The sequence below is a fragment of the Leuciscus leuciscus genome, assembly GCF_965113295.1.
Source record: "Leuciscus leuciscus genome assembly, chromosome: 5".
NCBI lineage: Eukaryota > Metazoa > Chordata > Actinopteri > Cypriniformes > Leuciscidae > Leuciscus > Leuciscus leuciscus.
The window spans coordinates 11,329,340-11,341,661 of record NC_138729.1 but is presented as its reverse complement, the minus strand read 5'-3'; the positions used below and the strand labels follow the sequence as shown (position 1 = coordinate 11,341,661).

The window sequence follows — 12,322 nt, the reverse complement described above, 5'->3', positions numbered from 1 at the left end:
ATGAGTGACAAAGGCAGGTGATGACAAAACATAAAGACTCCAAACTAATGTGAATGTGACAGCAGTTTTATTATTTTTATTATTTTAAATTGTAATAATATTTCACAAGATTACCATTTTACTGTACTTTTGATCAACCCCCCCCCCCAAGGAACTAAAAAAGGGCACCACATCCGCAAAATGGGCAGAAAATGTATAACCACAATCCTTTGCCTTTGTTTAGAGAATATTCACTTACAGCACAGTAGCTGAAACTGCTTACACCTTCAAAATGATTGTCCAATCAGTGTGCCAGCTCAAGCAACGTTGTCCCCGTACGTTGTCCAGGCAAGCGGTTGTTCATGGGGATTGACTTTGTATGGTGTTTAGCCTGGCACAGTTATCTCAGCTGCATTCACTGTCAGATTCTGTAAAGACTAAACCTCCAATGGGGCTCAGAACCTAAATATGCATGGGCACATCACCTCTTGGGCATCCTAATCTTTGCTGGCATTAAACAGACCAGCGGAATGCTGAGCAACCAGAGACTTCTCTTGATATTGGCAGGGTTGCTGGACCAGACAGTGCAGTTTCCAGAGCTCTGAACACAGGGTAACATCAGCACTATTGGGGGCTTGCACTGTAATCCAGTTGGTATCTGAGTGAATTGAAATCTGATAAGCTCTTTAGATAACTACAGTGAGAGATAGTTGGAAGAGGGGACGGGGTAGCAAGCAGAGGACAGTGGGAGGGCCGAAGTGAAAGAGGCATAGGCAGACAAACAGTTTACATCATTATTCCAGAAAGATCCGCAGCTGGCTCGTCTGCCAGGGGCTGTCGGTGTTGCTCTATTTAAGTGCGCAGGCATAAGAGCCAGCAGTTTTCTGAGTGCTGCTGAGGCCCAGACACAAAATGGACATCACCATCCAGCATCCATGGTCCCGTCGCTCCTTCTGGCCATCCTTCTTATCCAGCCGAGTCTTTGACCAGCACTTTGGGGAGCCCATCTCTGAGACCGACGTGATTCCCTCACTGTACTACCCACGGCCTTTCTTTCAGCGCTGGGTGGAGAGTGGGCTTTCTGAGGTGAGCTGGAAGCCTTCACGGTCCATTTTTTTGTGACTTTTTTTAAACTTTGTGGTTAATTAAGTTTGTAACATTAGAATTACTATAGTTGAAAGAATGTCTAATTTGTTAAGTCACTATTGAAAAAAAAAAAAAACAAACTGGGTGACCAGGACCCTGATGCAAAGTGGAAGGGCTTGTATCAACCTGAAGGGTTTTTATCTGTGATAACGGCTGACTGTACATTCTCCTGGCTCAATAACGACTAATAAATAATTTATGGATAATTTTTATGGTAACGCTTTACAAGAAAGCGTTTACATTAGTTAACATTAGTTAACTACCTTAGTTAACATGAGCTAAGAATGAACGATACTTCTTCAGTATTTATTCATATTAGTTCATATTCATTTCAACATTTACTAATACGTCATTAAAATCAAAGGTTGTATTTGTTAACATAAGTTAATGCACCATGAACTAACATGAACAAACAATGAACAGCTGTATTTTTATTAACTAACATAAAAAAAGATTAATAAATACTGTAACAAATGTATTGCTCATTGTCAGTTCATGTTAGTAAATACATTAACTAAATATCGTCCCCTTGGAATTATAAGGTTCTATCTGCGTTCTGAGCAGTTTTGAGATATTGAGCTTTAAAGTTTTTGCATTCCATTCGACTGTGTAGAAAGAAACTTTTTATTTTCTAAATAAAAAGTTCCAAAATGTACACAACTTAAAAACAACATCACATAATGTAAAGAAGTGGTCACAGAATAAGAATATGTGAATAACTAAATTTTGACAAAAATGTCAGATAGAACCTTATAATTCCAAGGGGACGTAATGTTAAATAATGAACCTTATTGTAAAATATTACCATTTTTATTGATATTCATATACATGAAGTTCCTTTTAAATGTGTTATTCTCTGTGTCCATATCTGTTTTATACAGACAGAGAGGAGCATTATTTAGAAATATAGATTTTTTTTTTTTCAAGCATAAGCTGCGCAAGCTATTGTTTTCTAAACTATGGATAAACATTTTAAACATTTCTTCCATGATGATAGTCTGGCACTGTATCTTTAAAAAGCCACACTGAAGCATAGCTGTTATATTTTGCTGATTAAAAACAAAACAAAATAAAATTGACATTTAATTTGGCTATTTAGTTATTCTTTAATTTAATTAGTTATATGGTTGAATCTCACAAAAACTGACAAGAATTTTTCAGGTCATATTTCACCCTAAATGCAAATTTCTGCATAAAGAAAGTGAAGCCTGTCTGTGGAACTATTAAGATTTTTACATTGGTGATACTGTAATATTGTAATGTGGAAAATAAAATGTCTGAAATGGTCTGAAAAATATACAGTATATAATATATCTAATACATAATAATAAAAAGCACCTTAAATTAAAAATATATATATTTTTTTAATTTAAGGTGCTTTTTTAAAAATAATTGGGAACATTAGATTAGCCAAGACAAATTATAAAATTTGTGTCTTTAATTGTTTCCTTAGATGAAAATGGAAAAAGATCGTTTCGTACTAAATCTGGATGTCAAACACTTTTCACCAGAGGAGCTGTCAGTGAAAATCAATGGAGATTTCATTGAAATTCACGCTAAACATGAGGATCGTCAGGTAGAAACTTGCTATAGAACATAAACACTGAGCTGACACTATACCTAAACCTGTGCCATGTGACTGGCTTTTTTGTTAAAATCCACATGTCATCACCAAGATCACTGGCCTTGTGCCACAAGTAAACATTGAGTTAAACATAGTGAAAGATGGACCATTCGTTATCACCTGCTCATAACGATGTTGTGCTTTCCTTTCAGGACGATCACGGTTTTGTCTCCCGAGAATTTACAAGAAAATACCGTGTCCCTGCTGGTGTGGATCCAGCCTCTGTCACTTCTTCCCTGTCTTCAGAGGGTGTTCTGATAGTGACAGCCCCACGCAAGCACTCGGACGGCCTGGAGCGCACCATTCCTATCACCCGTGATGACAAGCCCACCCTGGCTGGGCCTCAGAAGAAGTAAAGCTGCTAGACTTCCATGTTTCAACTTTATGTCCCTTGCCTTCCCCTGTCCCAATGTGCTCCTGCTAAATTACAAGGGAATAACTAATTAGCCCAACATTAATGACAGGCCAAATGGCTATGATGTCTTTGCTAAGGCAGCCAGAGAAAAACACAAAAACAAACAGATATTAGGCTGAAACTCCATCAACAGCAAAACTGTAAACACAGTCTCAAAATGATGTATGCTACTTAAACGATTTTCATAGAAATACAGTTTTACAATAAAGTATTGTCTGCTGCTGATGCCACCAAACAAAGAGGCTTTTATATATCTTGCAGGCTTGACTGCAAGACAAAGTATTTGAGAGTAGGAGGAGTATTTGTCCTTGGATTTTTTTTTTACAACAAAGACAAACAGGCAATAATAGGTCATTGTGTTAAACTGAGATGACAAAAACAAAACAAAAATCATTATGTGTGATTCACTGCACACTGTCATTGTCCTATTTAAAAGGGTGAACAAAATATTTATTCTGTTAATCAATGTACGTTCAAATTATTTGTTACATCCAGATATCATAATGGGGTTTTTGTTGTTTGTTTATTTTTGATTTAGGACCAGAATATACATATAAAGGCCAATTCACACCGCACAGACAAACACCAACAAACAAGATTGTTGGGTTTAGTCTGATCAGTGTGTTAACCTTGTTGGCGACTGTTGGGGTTTGTTTTCACCCGACTGAACATTTTCAATCAGCGTTTGTTTGTGAACATGACAGTTATTTTTCATACAATTCTAAATCCAACTACCAACTTGTTTGTTGGTGTTTGTGCGGTGTGAATTGGCCTTAAGGGGATGTGGAAAAGTTCTTGAAAAGTGACAGTATTTAATTGTTTTGACCTGATTTGTGAGTGTTGAGGCAGTTTATGAATGGTTGATGGAAATCCATTGCTTCACATTTTAAAGGTACACTATGTAACTTTTGGTCCTCTAGCTGTTAAAACAAAACTCGTATGCATTTTGCGGAAGAAACATTGTTTTGATTGTGCTTCGGCTCTGCGTGACTGTGCGGATTAATATGACCCTTCACAATAGATAAAGCTTTACAACTCTGTTAGAGCTACATATGGCAGTTTATCTGTTCAATAAAATACCATACTCACCTGTTGAGTAATAAAAACGCCATATCCGCGTCGCTTTTACAACATTTCAAATCCCTTAGTATTCGCCATCTCCAACAAAACCCAATGCTGAATCTGGTTTTATTATGAGCTTTGTTGCCTTCTCTTTTTGCCAACAGACTCTCCTCTGTTCTGCGTTTTTTTGGGGGGGTTTTTTGGAGTGATTCTCCAGAGGTTGGAGATTCAGCTGCTCCATGTCAACCTTTCTCACTCAGTGACAACTAACCTATGCCACTCCCACACCATACATGCGACAAAGAAGCTGGAGGAACTTTTCTCTATTTACAGATATGGCGAGACACGCACGGGCGAGTGGCGTATGTACGCAATTTCCCACACAAACCATCTTGAGAGGTGTAACCATCAACAATAGGCTTACCATGGTGATTGATGATATATTATTAAAATTTTCAACAAAAAATAATTACATAGTGTACCCTTAAACTTTCTCATGATAATAGCAGGAGCAGAGCTTTAATGGGGTTCTAAACCTCTTTCAAATAAAAATAAATAAATAAAGATAAAACAATGGTATATTATAAACAGCATGAATAGCAGGTACATGGTGACATATTGCCAAGAACAGGTGTTAAACTGCAAAAAATTATAGTCCTATGTGCTGGGAATGAAAGCATATAACATTTATTAATGTTTTGAAAGCATGGTGTCTATAAAGTCAAATGTCTCTTGATTTCCCAAATAATATTTGAGAATGAGATGTGAGCTGGGTGTTTGTGCATGTGAATAAGTGCCAAGAATTTATATTGTTTGCAGTCACTGAGACTATTTGGTTTCTTAGCAATGGCTCACTTATTCAACAACGGTAAAGCTGCTAATACCAAACTATATCAGTCATTTTTTGATATGGAAAACTAATATAAGCAGGCTCTGACGAGGATGTAGAAAAACATTATTTTTTCTTCATATTTATATCACTCCTCTTCAATAAAGCAAATGCCTAAACTACTGTATTATCCCCAATATGAGGTATAATTGAGAAGGAGCTTTTAAAAACATGGCTTTGCACTGTTTACTGCTCACATTCCTTATTAATCACAGCTAACACACTGAATTAACTTATTAACATCATGAAATATTAATTAATAAAAATCGTGGACTTTGGTCAAAACCAGTGTGACTTCACTTATTTTTTTCGAAATTATTCTTTTCAACAAACTATTTGACAAAATATTAGTAGTCATCTGGGGGTTTCAACCCGATTTCTAGAGAGTACAGCTGATGTATGCAATATACAATTCAGTGGAAGCAAATGATATCCAAACTGCTGAATTAAACACTTGAGATTTAATGAATGCTCTCAAATATTTTAAAAATAGAAAAGAAAATCATTGATAAGGATAATCTTGGTAGACTTTGGAACTGATATGAGAAAGAAACTTTTTTTTACACAGTTATCGGTCAATGTCAATAACCTCAAAATGATCAAATATTGGAGAATTTATCAGTCTGGTAGTTATTTGATATGCCACTAAAAAATACAGTATGTGTTGAAATGTTAAACTCATTTTAAACTCAAGTATAGGTGCTTGTTGAAATTATTGACTTTTCACCAGATGAATTGAGGTTGAATAAGCAAGTGCAATATAATTAAGAAGCAAAACAATCTAACCTCAAAATGATGGAGCATTAATCATCATGGGTTATGTATAACATGATAATACATGAAAAAAATTTAAAATACACATGCTTCAGAAAAATACAACAAATCAATACTTGACAATAGATCACTCACAGAAGTCAGTGATATTGAAGCTGATTTAATTTTGTAAGCAGGATTCCTCCGCCAAAGGCTTCATTTTGTCTCTGTTATCCGCGCTGAGGCTCAGAAGTCTCCTCTGTCTTTTCTTCTCTATGTTGAGGGCCTGTGAAGTCCAGTCTGTAGCAGGAGTTTGGCACACACTTAGTGTGTGGAGGGTTCAGTTCTGGTTGGTGGCCAGGGAAGCTTCTTGACTCTCTCTTTGGTGCTGATAAAGTGTAAATACCAAGCATTATTGAATTAAAAAATGTTTTATCTAAATTTAAATAAATAAATAAATAATAAAGTATATTTAAGAAAACCTACTTGTGTAAATCGGCTGAACATCAGGTTTCTTATAGCTGGAATAATATGTGGTTTCAAAATAGTGAGAGAACTGTGAGGGGGAACAAATTCAGGGTTATTTCACTGTTGAGCACAAAACTCATATTTGGACAATTAAAGGGTTAGTTCACCCAAAAATGAAAATTCTGTCATTAATTACTCACCCTTATGTTGTTCCAAACCCATAATACTTTTGTTCATCTTTGGAACACAATTGAAGATCTTTTTGATGAAATCCATTGACAGCTACACAACTACCACTTTGACACATCAAAAAGTTAATAAATAGATTGTAAAACTAATCCATATGATTTGTAGCCTGGAAATCCAGACCTAAATCTAAAAGATGAATGGTCTGGCGTCGACTAATGAAAATCCAAGCATGCATTTGAAAATCTCACTGCACGCAATAGGATAACACTACGACCAATCACAACAATAAGTCCCATACGCTTAGCTACCTGCGGAGCTAACTGGTAGATTATACTCTTACCGTATCTGGTCGACAAAACAGCAAAAACGTCCTTCTTGCAAAGGAACGATTCGAGCGGCGTCTTCTGTTCCTGTTTTAGATAAAAAGCCAAGTCTAACTCGTTCATTGTAGCGGCCAAAGCCGTTTTAAAAAACTGGTGTTCATCCATAGGCATCTTGCAATGTTTATTAATGACTTTGGCTCTGTTTGGCTCGCCTCTGGCCTGCCTATATCAGATAACCCGATGTGATTGGTGCAGCTCAGATCGAGGGGCATATTTAATGAGCATTGTTACTCGACACCAGAGTAACTCGCTGAGCAAATTCAACTTGTGCTCTCGCGAGAACTCTGGTTTACCGGGGTATATGATTTGAGCGGTTTAGTCCAAATTTTCTGAAGAGAATTGATCGCTTTATATGATGAACAGATTGAATTTAGGCTTCGATTCACATATAAACATTTGTCAGTGAACATAAACAGAAGCTCAACCGAACCTGCTTGACCCACGAGAACAAACTTCCTTGGTTCTTACTGAAGCTCAAACATGCTGCGTAACACGAGAATTAACCTCATTGGTTCTTGCAGAAGCTCAAACGTGCTGCGTTACACGAGAATGAACCTCATTGGTTCTGGCATGTCAAGCTAACATGCTTGAGCTTGTAGCAAAGCCTCATAAGGGGTAGATTATTTATATTGTGATTGACCTATGTATTGGTAGTCATTATAATGTCTTCATGGGATGTTGTTTTTACGTGCATAGGTCTTTAACTCTGTAACAAACTCTCGCGAGATTCAGAGGGTGACCTCGCATAGCTCAACAACACGTCATCCTATAGAGGAAGATTGTAGTATATGGGGAGCGAACAGACAATCATGGGGCGGCGATTGTTTGCAAGTTCATATCAAACCCCGGGATTTTTTAGTGGACTAGAGTTTGGGACCGAAATATGTTGGTGGATTTTTTATCTGTCTCATTGTGGAGCTTGGCGTTTTTTGGATTGGATGGCTCACCTTTGAGGATTTAAAACAGACACGGTCTTCACAAAGCTGCTCACGGACTTTATCTGCCTTATCGGTGAGACTGATTCAAACTTTGCATCAACATGCTGGACTGAACAACTATTTGCCCTCACGTCCGCACTCATATGAAAACACACACATGCTGGGTTTATTTTGTCTTTGTAAGCTTTATAAATCTGTTATGTACACTTCACAACTATTTTGCCTCCTTTGTTTACTTCCTTAAAAAGATCTATTATTTCTCTTGATATAAAATTCTCAGTATACTACGGGAACCCGTACGGGGAAGTTCTATTGTTTTACTTTAATGGATTTGTTTGTTAAATTGTCATAAAGGAGGAAATAGAGAGTAACACACAAATGTCAATTGTTCAAGATGCTACTAACAACTAAGTTGCATCGACTCCCAGTAATAATGCTGACAAAGTGGTGGATACTGCTGGGTTAACACCTAATATAGATTTCTCGACTGGTCCATTTGTTACAAGACGCAATCCTACTGCTGAAGTAACATCCATGTTGAGTTCTCTTTACATTTCTGATGTTGATAATGAAGTTGATAATGTAGAGAAAGATGAATGTGATGTTAATCACATGCAAATTATGAAAGCAGATTTAGACAAAATTAAGGTGGATTTATTGGCTCTTGGAAACAAGTTTTCGTGATGCCGTGGATGCTAGCTTGGCAGAGTTGGATGAATATTTCCAGAAATCTCTGAAGAAGTTGGAAAGAGTGGTGGTTGACTGTTTTCTGAGGAGAGACGAGAGGTGGGAAGGTCAATTACAAAAGCTGCGATTTACAAGTACACCTTCTTTCTCCAGACACCAACTTTACACTCCAGTTTCTTCCCTGTCATCTGTTGATGCTCCTAAAACCCCAATTCCAGCCACTAGAGTCAAACAACCTCCCAGAAAATCTATCAATGTTACGTATGATGTTTCACCTGTTGATACGCAACTTACTACTGTGTATAACCCCACAGCTGTTTCTTCATTTTGTGCCCAGCCATCGATTCGTCTGGAATTTCCCACCTTTGGTGAGTCTTGTAAGACTGCTGATGTACTCACCTTCATTGAACAGTGTGAAATGGAAAGGTGAACAGATTACTTGGAAATCTGACCGCTTCCTAGTTTAGAGCTCATTGGGACCCTGAGCACAGTGTTGCGTGGTCCTGCTCTGAGCTGGTGGAAAGCTGAGAAAAGGAAGGTCTCCGATTGGCAATCCTTTAAAAAAGCATTCAGGACAGCATTTTTACCAGACGATTACATCACTGATGTGGAAGATAAGCTGAGATCGATGGTTCAACAACCTGGACAACATTTGAGGGATTTTGCTTATGATTATCGGGCCCTTTGTCTGAAGTGGAAATCAGTTATCTCAGAGGATGAAATAGTGAGTCGTGTTCTGAATAACATTAACCCCAGGGTGGCAGGAGGTCTCAGAGGCACAGTGAGGACGATTGAACAGTTGATAAAGGTGGGTTCCATGGTGGAAAAGGACTGCATGGGGGCTTAAGACTACTGGAAAAAGGTTGACAGTTATTACAGCAAAGAAAAGACTGATAAGAAACAACCTTAACGTAGTACTTCAAAACATCTGGCTGGACTGAACATAGTACAACCTCACTCAGTGTCATCAGTCTTGTTGATCCCTGTGACGGTAAAGAATAAAGTTGCTGACACAGGAAGTACATTTACTTTGATGCAAGAAAGTCTGTGGAGATCATTAGGAGGAGACGTGTTGTGGTGTTCGGCTGGACATCCACAACGTTTCATATTGGCTGATGGACAAGTGCACCAAGTGACTGATCAAAAAAGCATCAGTTATAAGTGGCATAACCAGGTATGTCGATTGAACACGTATATGAAAGTATAATACGTATAATATTCACCTGGCCAAAACAGATATGGCCTGAAAACTGATGAAGGTTATGATTACTATACCTTCTTACCAGATCAGAGTGCTCCGGGGACTTCTAACATTGCTGCTGATGAAACCCTCAACCAAACTGTCACTACAAACCTTTATTATGCCCTACCTCCTTCCTGGGAACCTCCATTCAAACCACTGATATCTGAAAATACACCAGTACTGGCCTTAGCTCAGATAAACCTGAGGAGCTGCAGAAGCTGATGGCTTCGTGTTATCTAACACAATGCCAATTAAATCCAGAGCCTGTTGGGTATCTCTCTTCAAGAAACATATAATTGAAAATCATGTAGACCAAATGCTCAAAGACAATTTCACAGAGCCCTCCTTCTCGCCTTGGGCCTCCCCTGTCGTCCTGGTCCCCAAAACTGATCGTACCGGTTCTGTGTGGACTACACAGGAAAATAAACAGTAAAACAGTACCGGATTCTTATCCAATGCCAATCATTCACGACATCTTTGAGTCCTTGGAAGGCGCAACCTTGTTTACTGCCTTAGATCTGCAGTCTGGCTATTGGCAGGTAGAGATGGAGGAAGAGAGTAAAGCCAAAACAGCTTTTATTACAATGAAAGGGCTATTTCAATTTCGGGTTATGCCTTATGGTCTCTGAAATGCAGCCGCCACTTTCCAGAGACTCATGGAAAAGGTTTTGGCAGAGCTGAGAGGACAATTCTGTTTCGTGTACATCAACAACATAATAATTTACTCCAAATCATTGGAATAACACATCAATCTTAATATAATTCTCCAAAGAAAGGCCAACCTTACCCTCAACATGAAGAAATGCCATTTCTTCAATAGACAACTCAAATTCCTGTAAAATTCTCAGTATACTACGGGAAGTGTTACAAGCTTCCATTTACCACAACTGATGTGTGAGTTGATGAATGTTAATGTGAATAAAAGCCTAAATTCAATCTGTTCATCATATAAAGTGATCGTGTCTCTTCAGAAAATTTGGACTAAATCGCTCAATTCATTTGGATTAGTTTTACGATCTCTTTATGAACTTTTTGAAGCGTCAAAGTGGTAGTTGCTTAGCTGTCAACAGAGGAGCAGAAAACTCTCAGATTTCATCAAAAAGATCTTCATTTGTGTTCCAAAGATGAACGAAAGGCTCATGGGTTTGGAACGACATGAGGATGAGTAATTCATGACAAAATATAAAAAGATAGCACAAGCACACTTTTACATCCAAACACATAAGTTTTAAAATGATTAAACAATCGATGTTCAATGTTCAAAATGAAGGCGAAAATGATGTGGCCTTTTCGTGATTAACAAATGTTAGTGGAACATCTTCATATCTTATATGATTAACCATACCTGTGGTAACAACTCATTTCTGAGAAATGCTCTTGGTTTTATATTTATCTAAAGCAATTAAATCCAAACATTTTATGTGACTTAGGTGAATATGTTGGTTTCACAGACAGGACTTGTATTAAGCCAGGATTAGGCCTTAGTTCTATTAGGACATTGAAGTAGCTTTTATAAATATGTGCCTTAAAGACACATTACTGATGTGCATCTTGATACAAAACAATGACTCTGACTTATTTTATGATATGTCAGTGCAAGTTGCTTTAAGCTCAAACATTAATTTTAGTCTGGGACTAGGCACCTTGTCTGTGAAACCGGGGGTACGTGTTTTTACCCAACAAAACCAACCTGGTGAGGAAGGGGGGGTCGTAACACCCCAGTACGGCGAGTGTCAAACCTCTCTTCCGACCAGTTACCAATGAGGGTGGCATTTGAATAAGAGTCTTCTTTCGTTGAGCATCGCCAACCGTACTGGTTGAATTTCGCCTCATCAGTGAAATCATACCAGACCTCAGATTGTCCAGAAGCCCGAAGCATGTGATGAAAAGCAGGGCTGTTTCTTATCCATGGAAACTCCATGTTTATATTGGACAATGTTCTTAGAATAGAGCCGCTTAATTTTGAGAAATAAAAAAAGATAAACGTTGTTTTTAACATACTGCAACCACAACAATATACAATATACAAAATGCCCAATAAATAGTCAACTGTTTTGTTAACATTAATCAAAACTAAATATTTTTCTGCTAAGTGATTTTGTAGGCTACATAGCTTTCTTTTACGGAAAGCAACATTTTTCGCCACTTTTCAACTTTGAAATCTAATCATGTTCACTAATAATGTTCTTTCTTGTTATAGACTGCTTTTTATAATAAGCAACTTAGCCTAATACATTTCAAATACAACTTTTAAAGGAATGATGCAATAATTATTATCAATAACTTCAACCTAGAACATCCAAATTGCATATTTGTGGAAGTCGCTCATTAACCCAGTACGGCGCATTACATTTTATTTACCAAGTTTGAAGTGAAATCATTTGAATTATTTGTGAAGATGCACTCACCTTGCTAAGAACGCCAAGCTGTCATTGGTCTCCGTGGAAACGCACATGACGCAACCAGAGCCGTTACGACACTCGCATAGACTTCCATATGAATTGAGGAATGCGGAAGGAACGCGTGTCGTGGCGCAACCAAATAGT

At 37.7% G+C, this 12,322-nt stretch overlaps 2 protein-coding genes across 2 annotated transcripts; one reads left to right on the top strand and one right to left on the bottom strand.

The window, feature by feature from the left end:
* Positions 1-163: 163 nt before the first annotated feature.
* cryabb (crystallin, alpha B, b) lies at positions 164-3,264 on the top strand. The gene is made up of 3 exons (XM_082168644.1): positions 164-1,065; positions 2,579-2,701; positions 2,902-3,264. Exons 1-3 carry the CDS (start codon positions 892-894, stop codon positions 3,103-3,105), a joined length of 501 nt encoding a protein of 166 aa, XP_082024770.1. The 5' UTR covers positions 164-891; the 3' UTR covers positions 3,106-3,264.
* A 2,293-nt stretch (positions 3,265-5,557) lies between these two features.
* Positions 5,558-12,306, bottom strand: cfap68 (cilia and flagella associated protein 68). Its single transcript, XM_082168643.1, has 4 exons — positions 12,185-12,306; positions 11,467-11,731; positions 6,355-6,424; positions 5,558-6,256 (listed from the first exon to the last, which is right to left on the bottom strand). The coding sequence occupies exons 1-4, from the start codon at positions 12,229-12,231 to the stop codon at positions 6,099-6,101; spliced, it is 540 nt and encodes a 179-aa protein (XP_082024769.1). The 5' UTR covers positions 12,232-12,306; the 3' UTR covers positions 5,558-6,098.
* Positions 12,307-12,322: the final 16 nt, after the last annotated feature.

Coding starts and splice junctions, on each gene's coding strand:
- cryabb (XM_082168644.1), top strand. CDS start 892: ATGGACATCACCATCCAGCATCCATGGTCCCGTCGCTCCTTCTGGCCA. Junction 1,066..2,578: donor TGGAGAGTGGGCTTTCTGAG/GTGAGCTGGAAG, acceptor TTGTTTCCTTAG/ATGAAAATGGAAAAAGATCG. Junction 2,702..2,901: donor CTAAACATGAGGATCGTCAG/GTAGAAACTTGC, acceptor CTTTCCTTTCAG/GACGATCACGGTTTTGTCTC.
- cfap68 (XM_082168643.1), bottom strand. CDS start 12,231: ATGTGCGTTTCCACGGAGACCAATGACAGCTTGGCGTTCTTAGCAAG. Junction 11,732..12,184: donor AGCTTGGCGTTCTTAGCAAG/GTGAGTGCATCT, acceptor CTCAAAATTAAG/CGGCTCTATTCTAAGAACAT. Junction 6,257..6,354: donor TGTTCAGCCGATTTACACAA/GTAGGTTTTCTT, acceptor ACACTTTATCAG/CACCAAAGAGAGAGTCAAGA.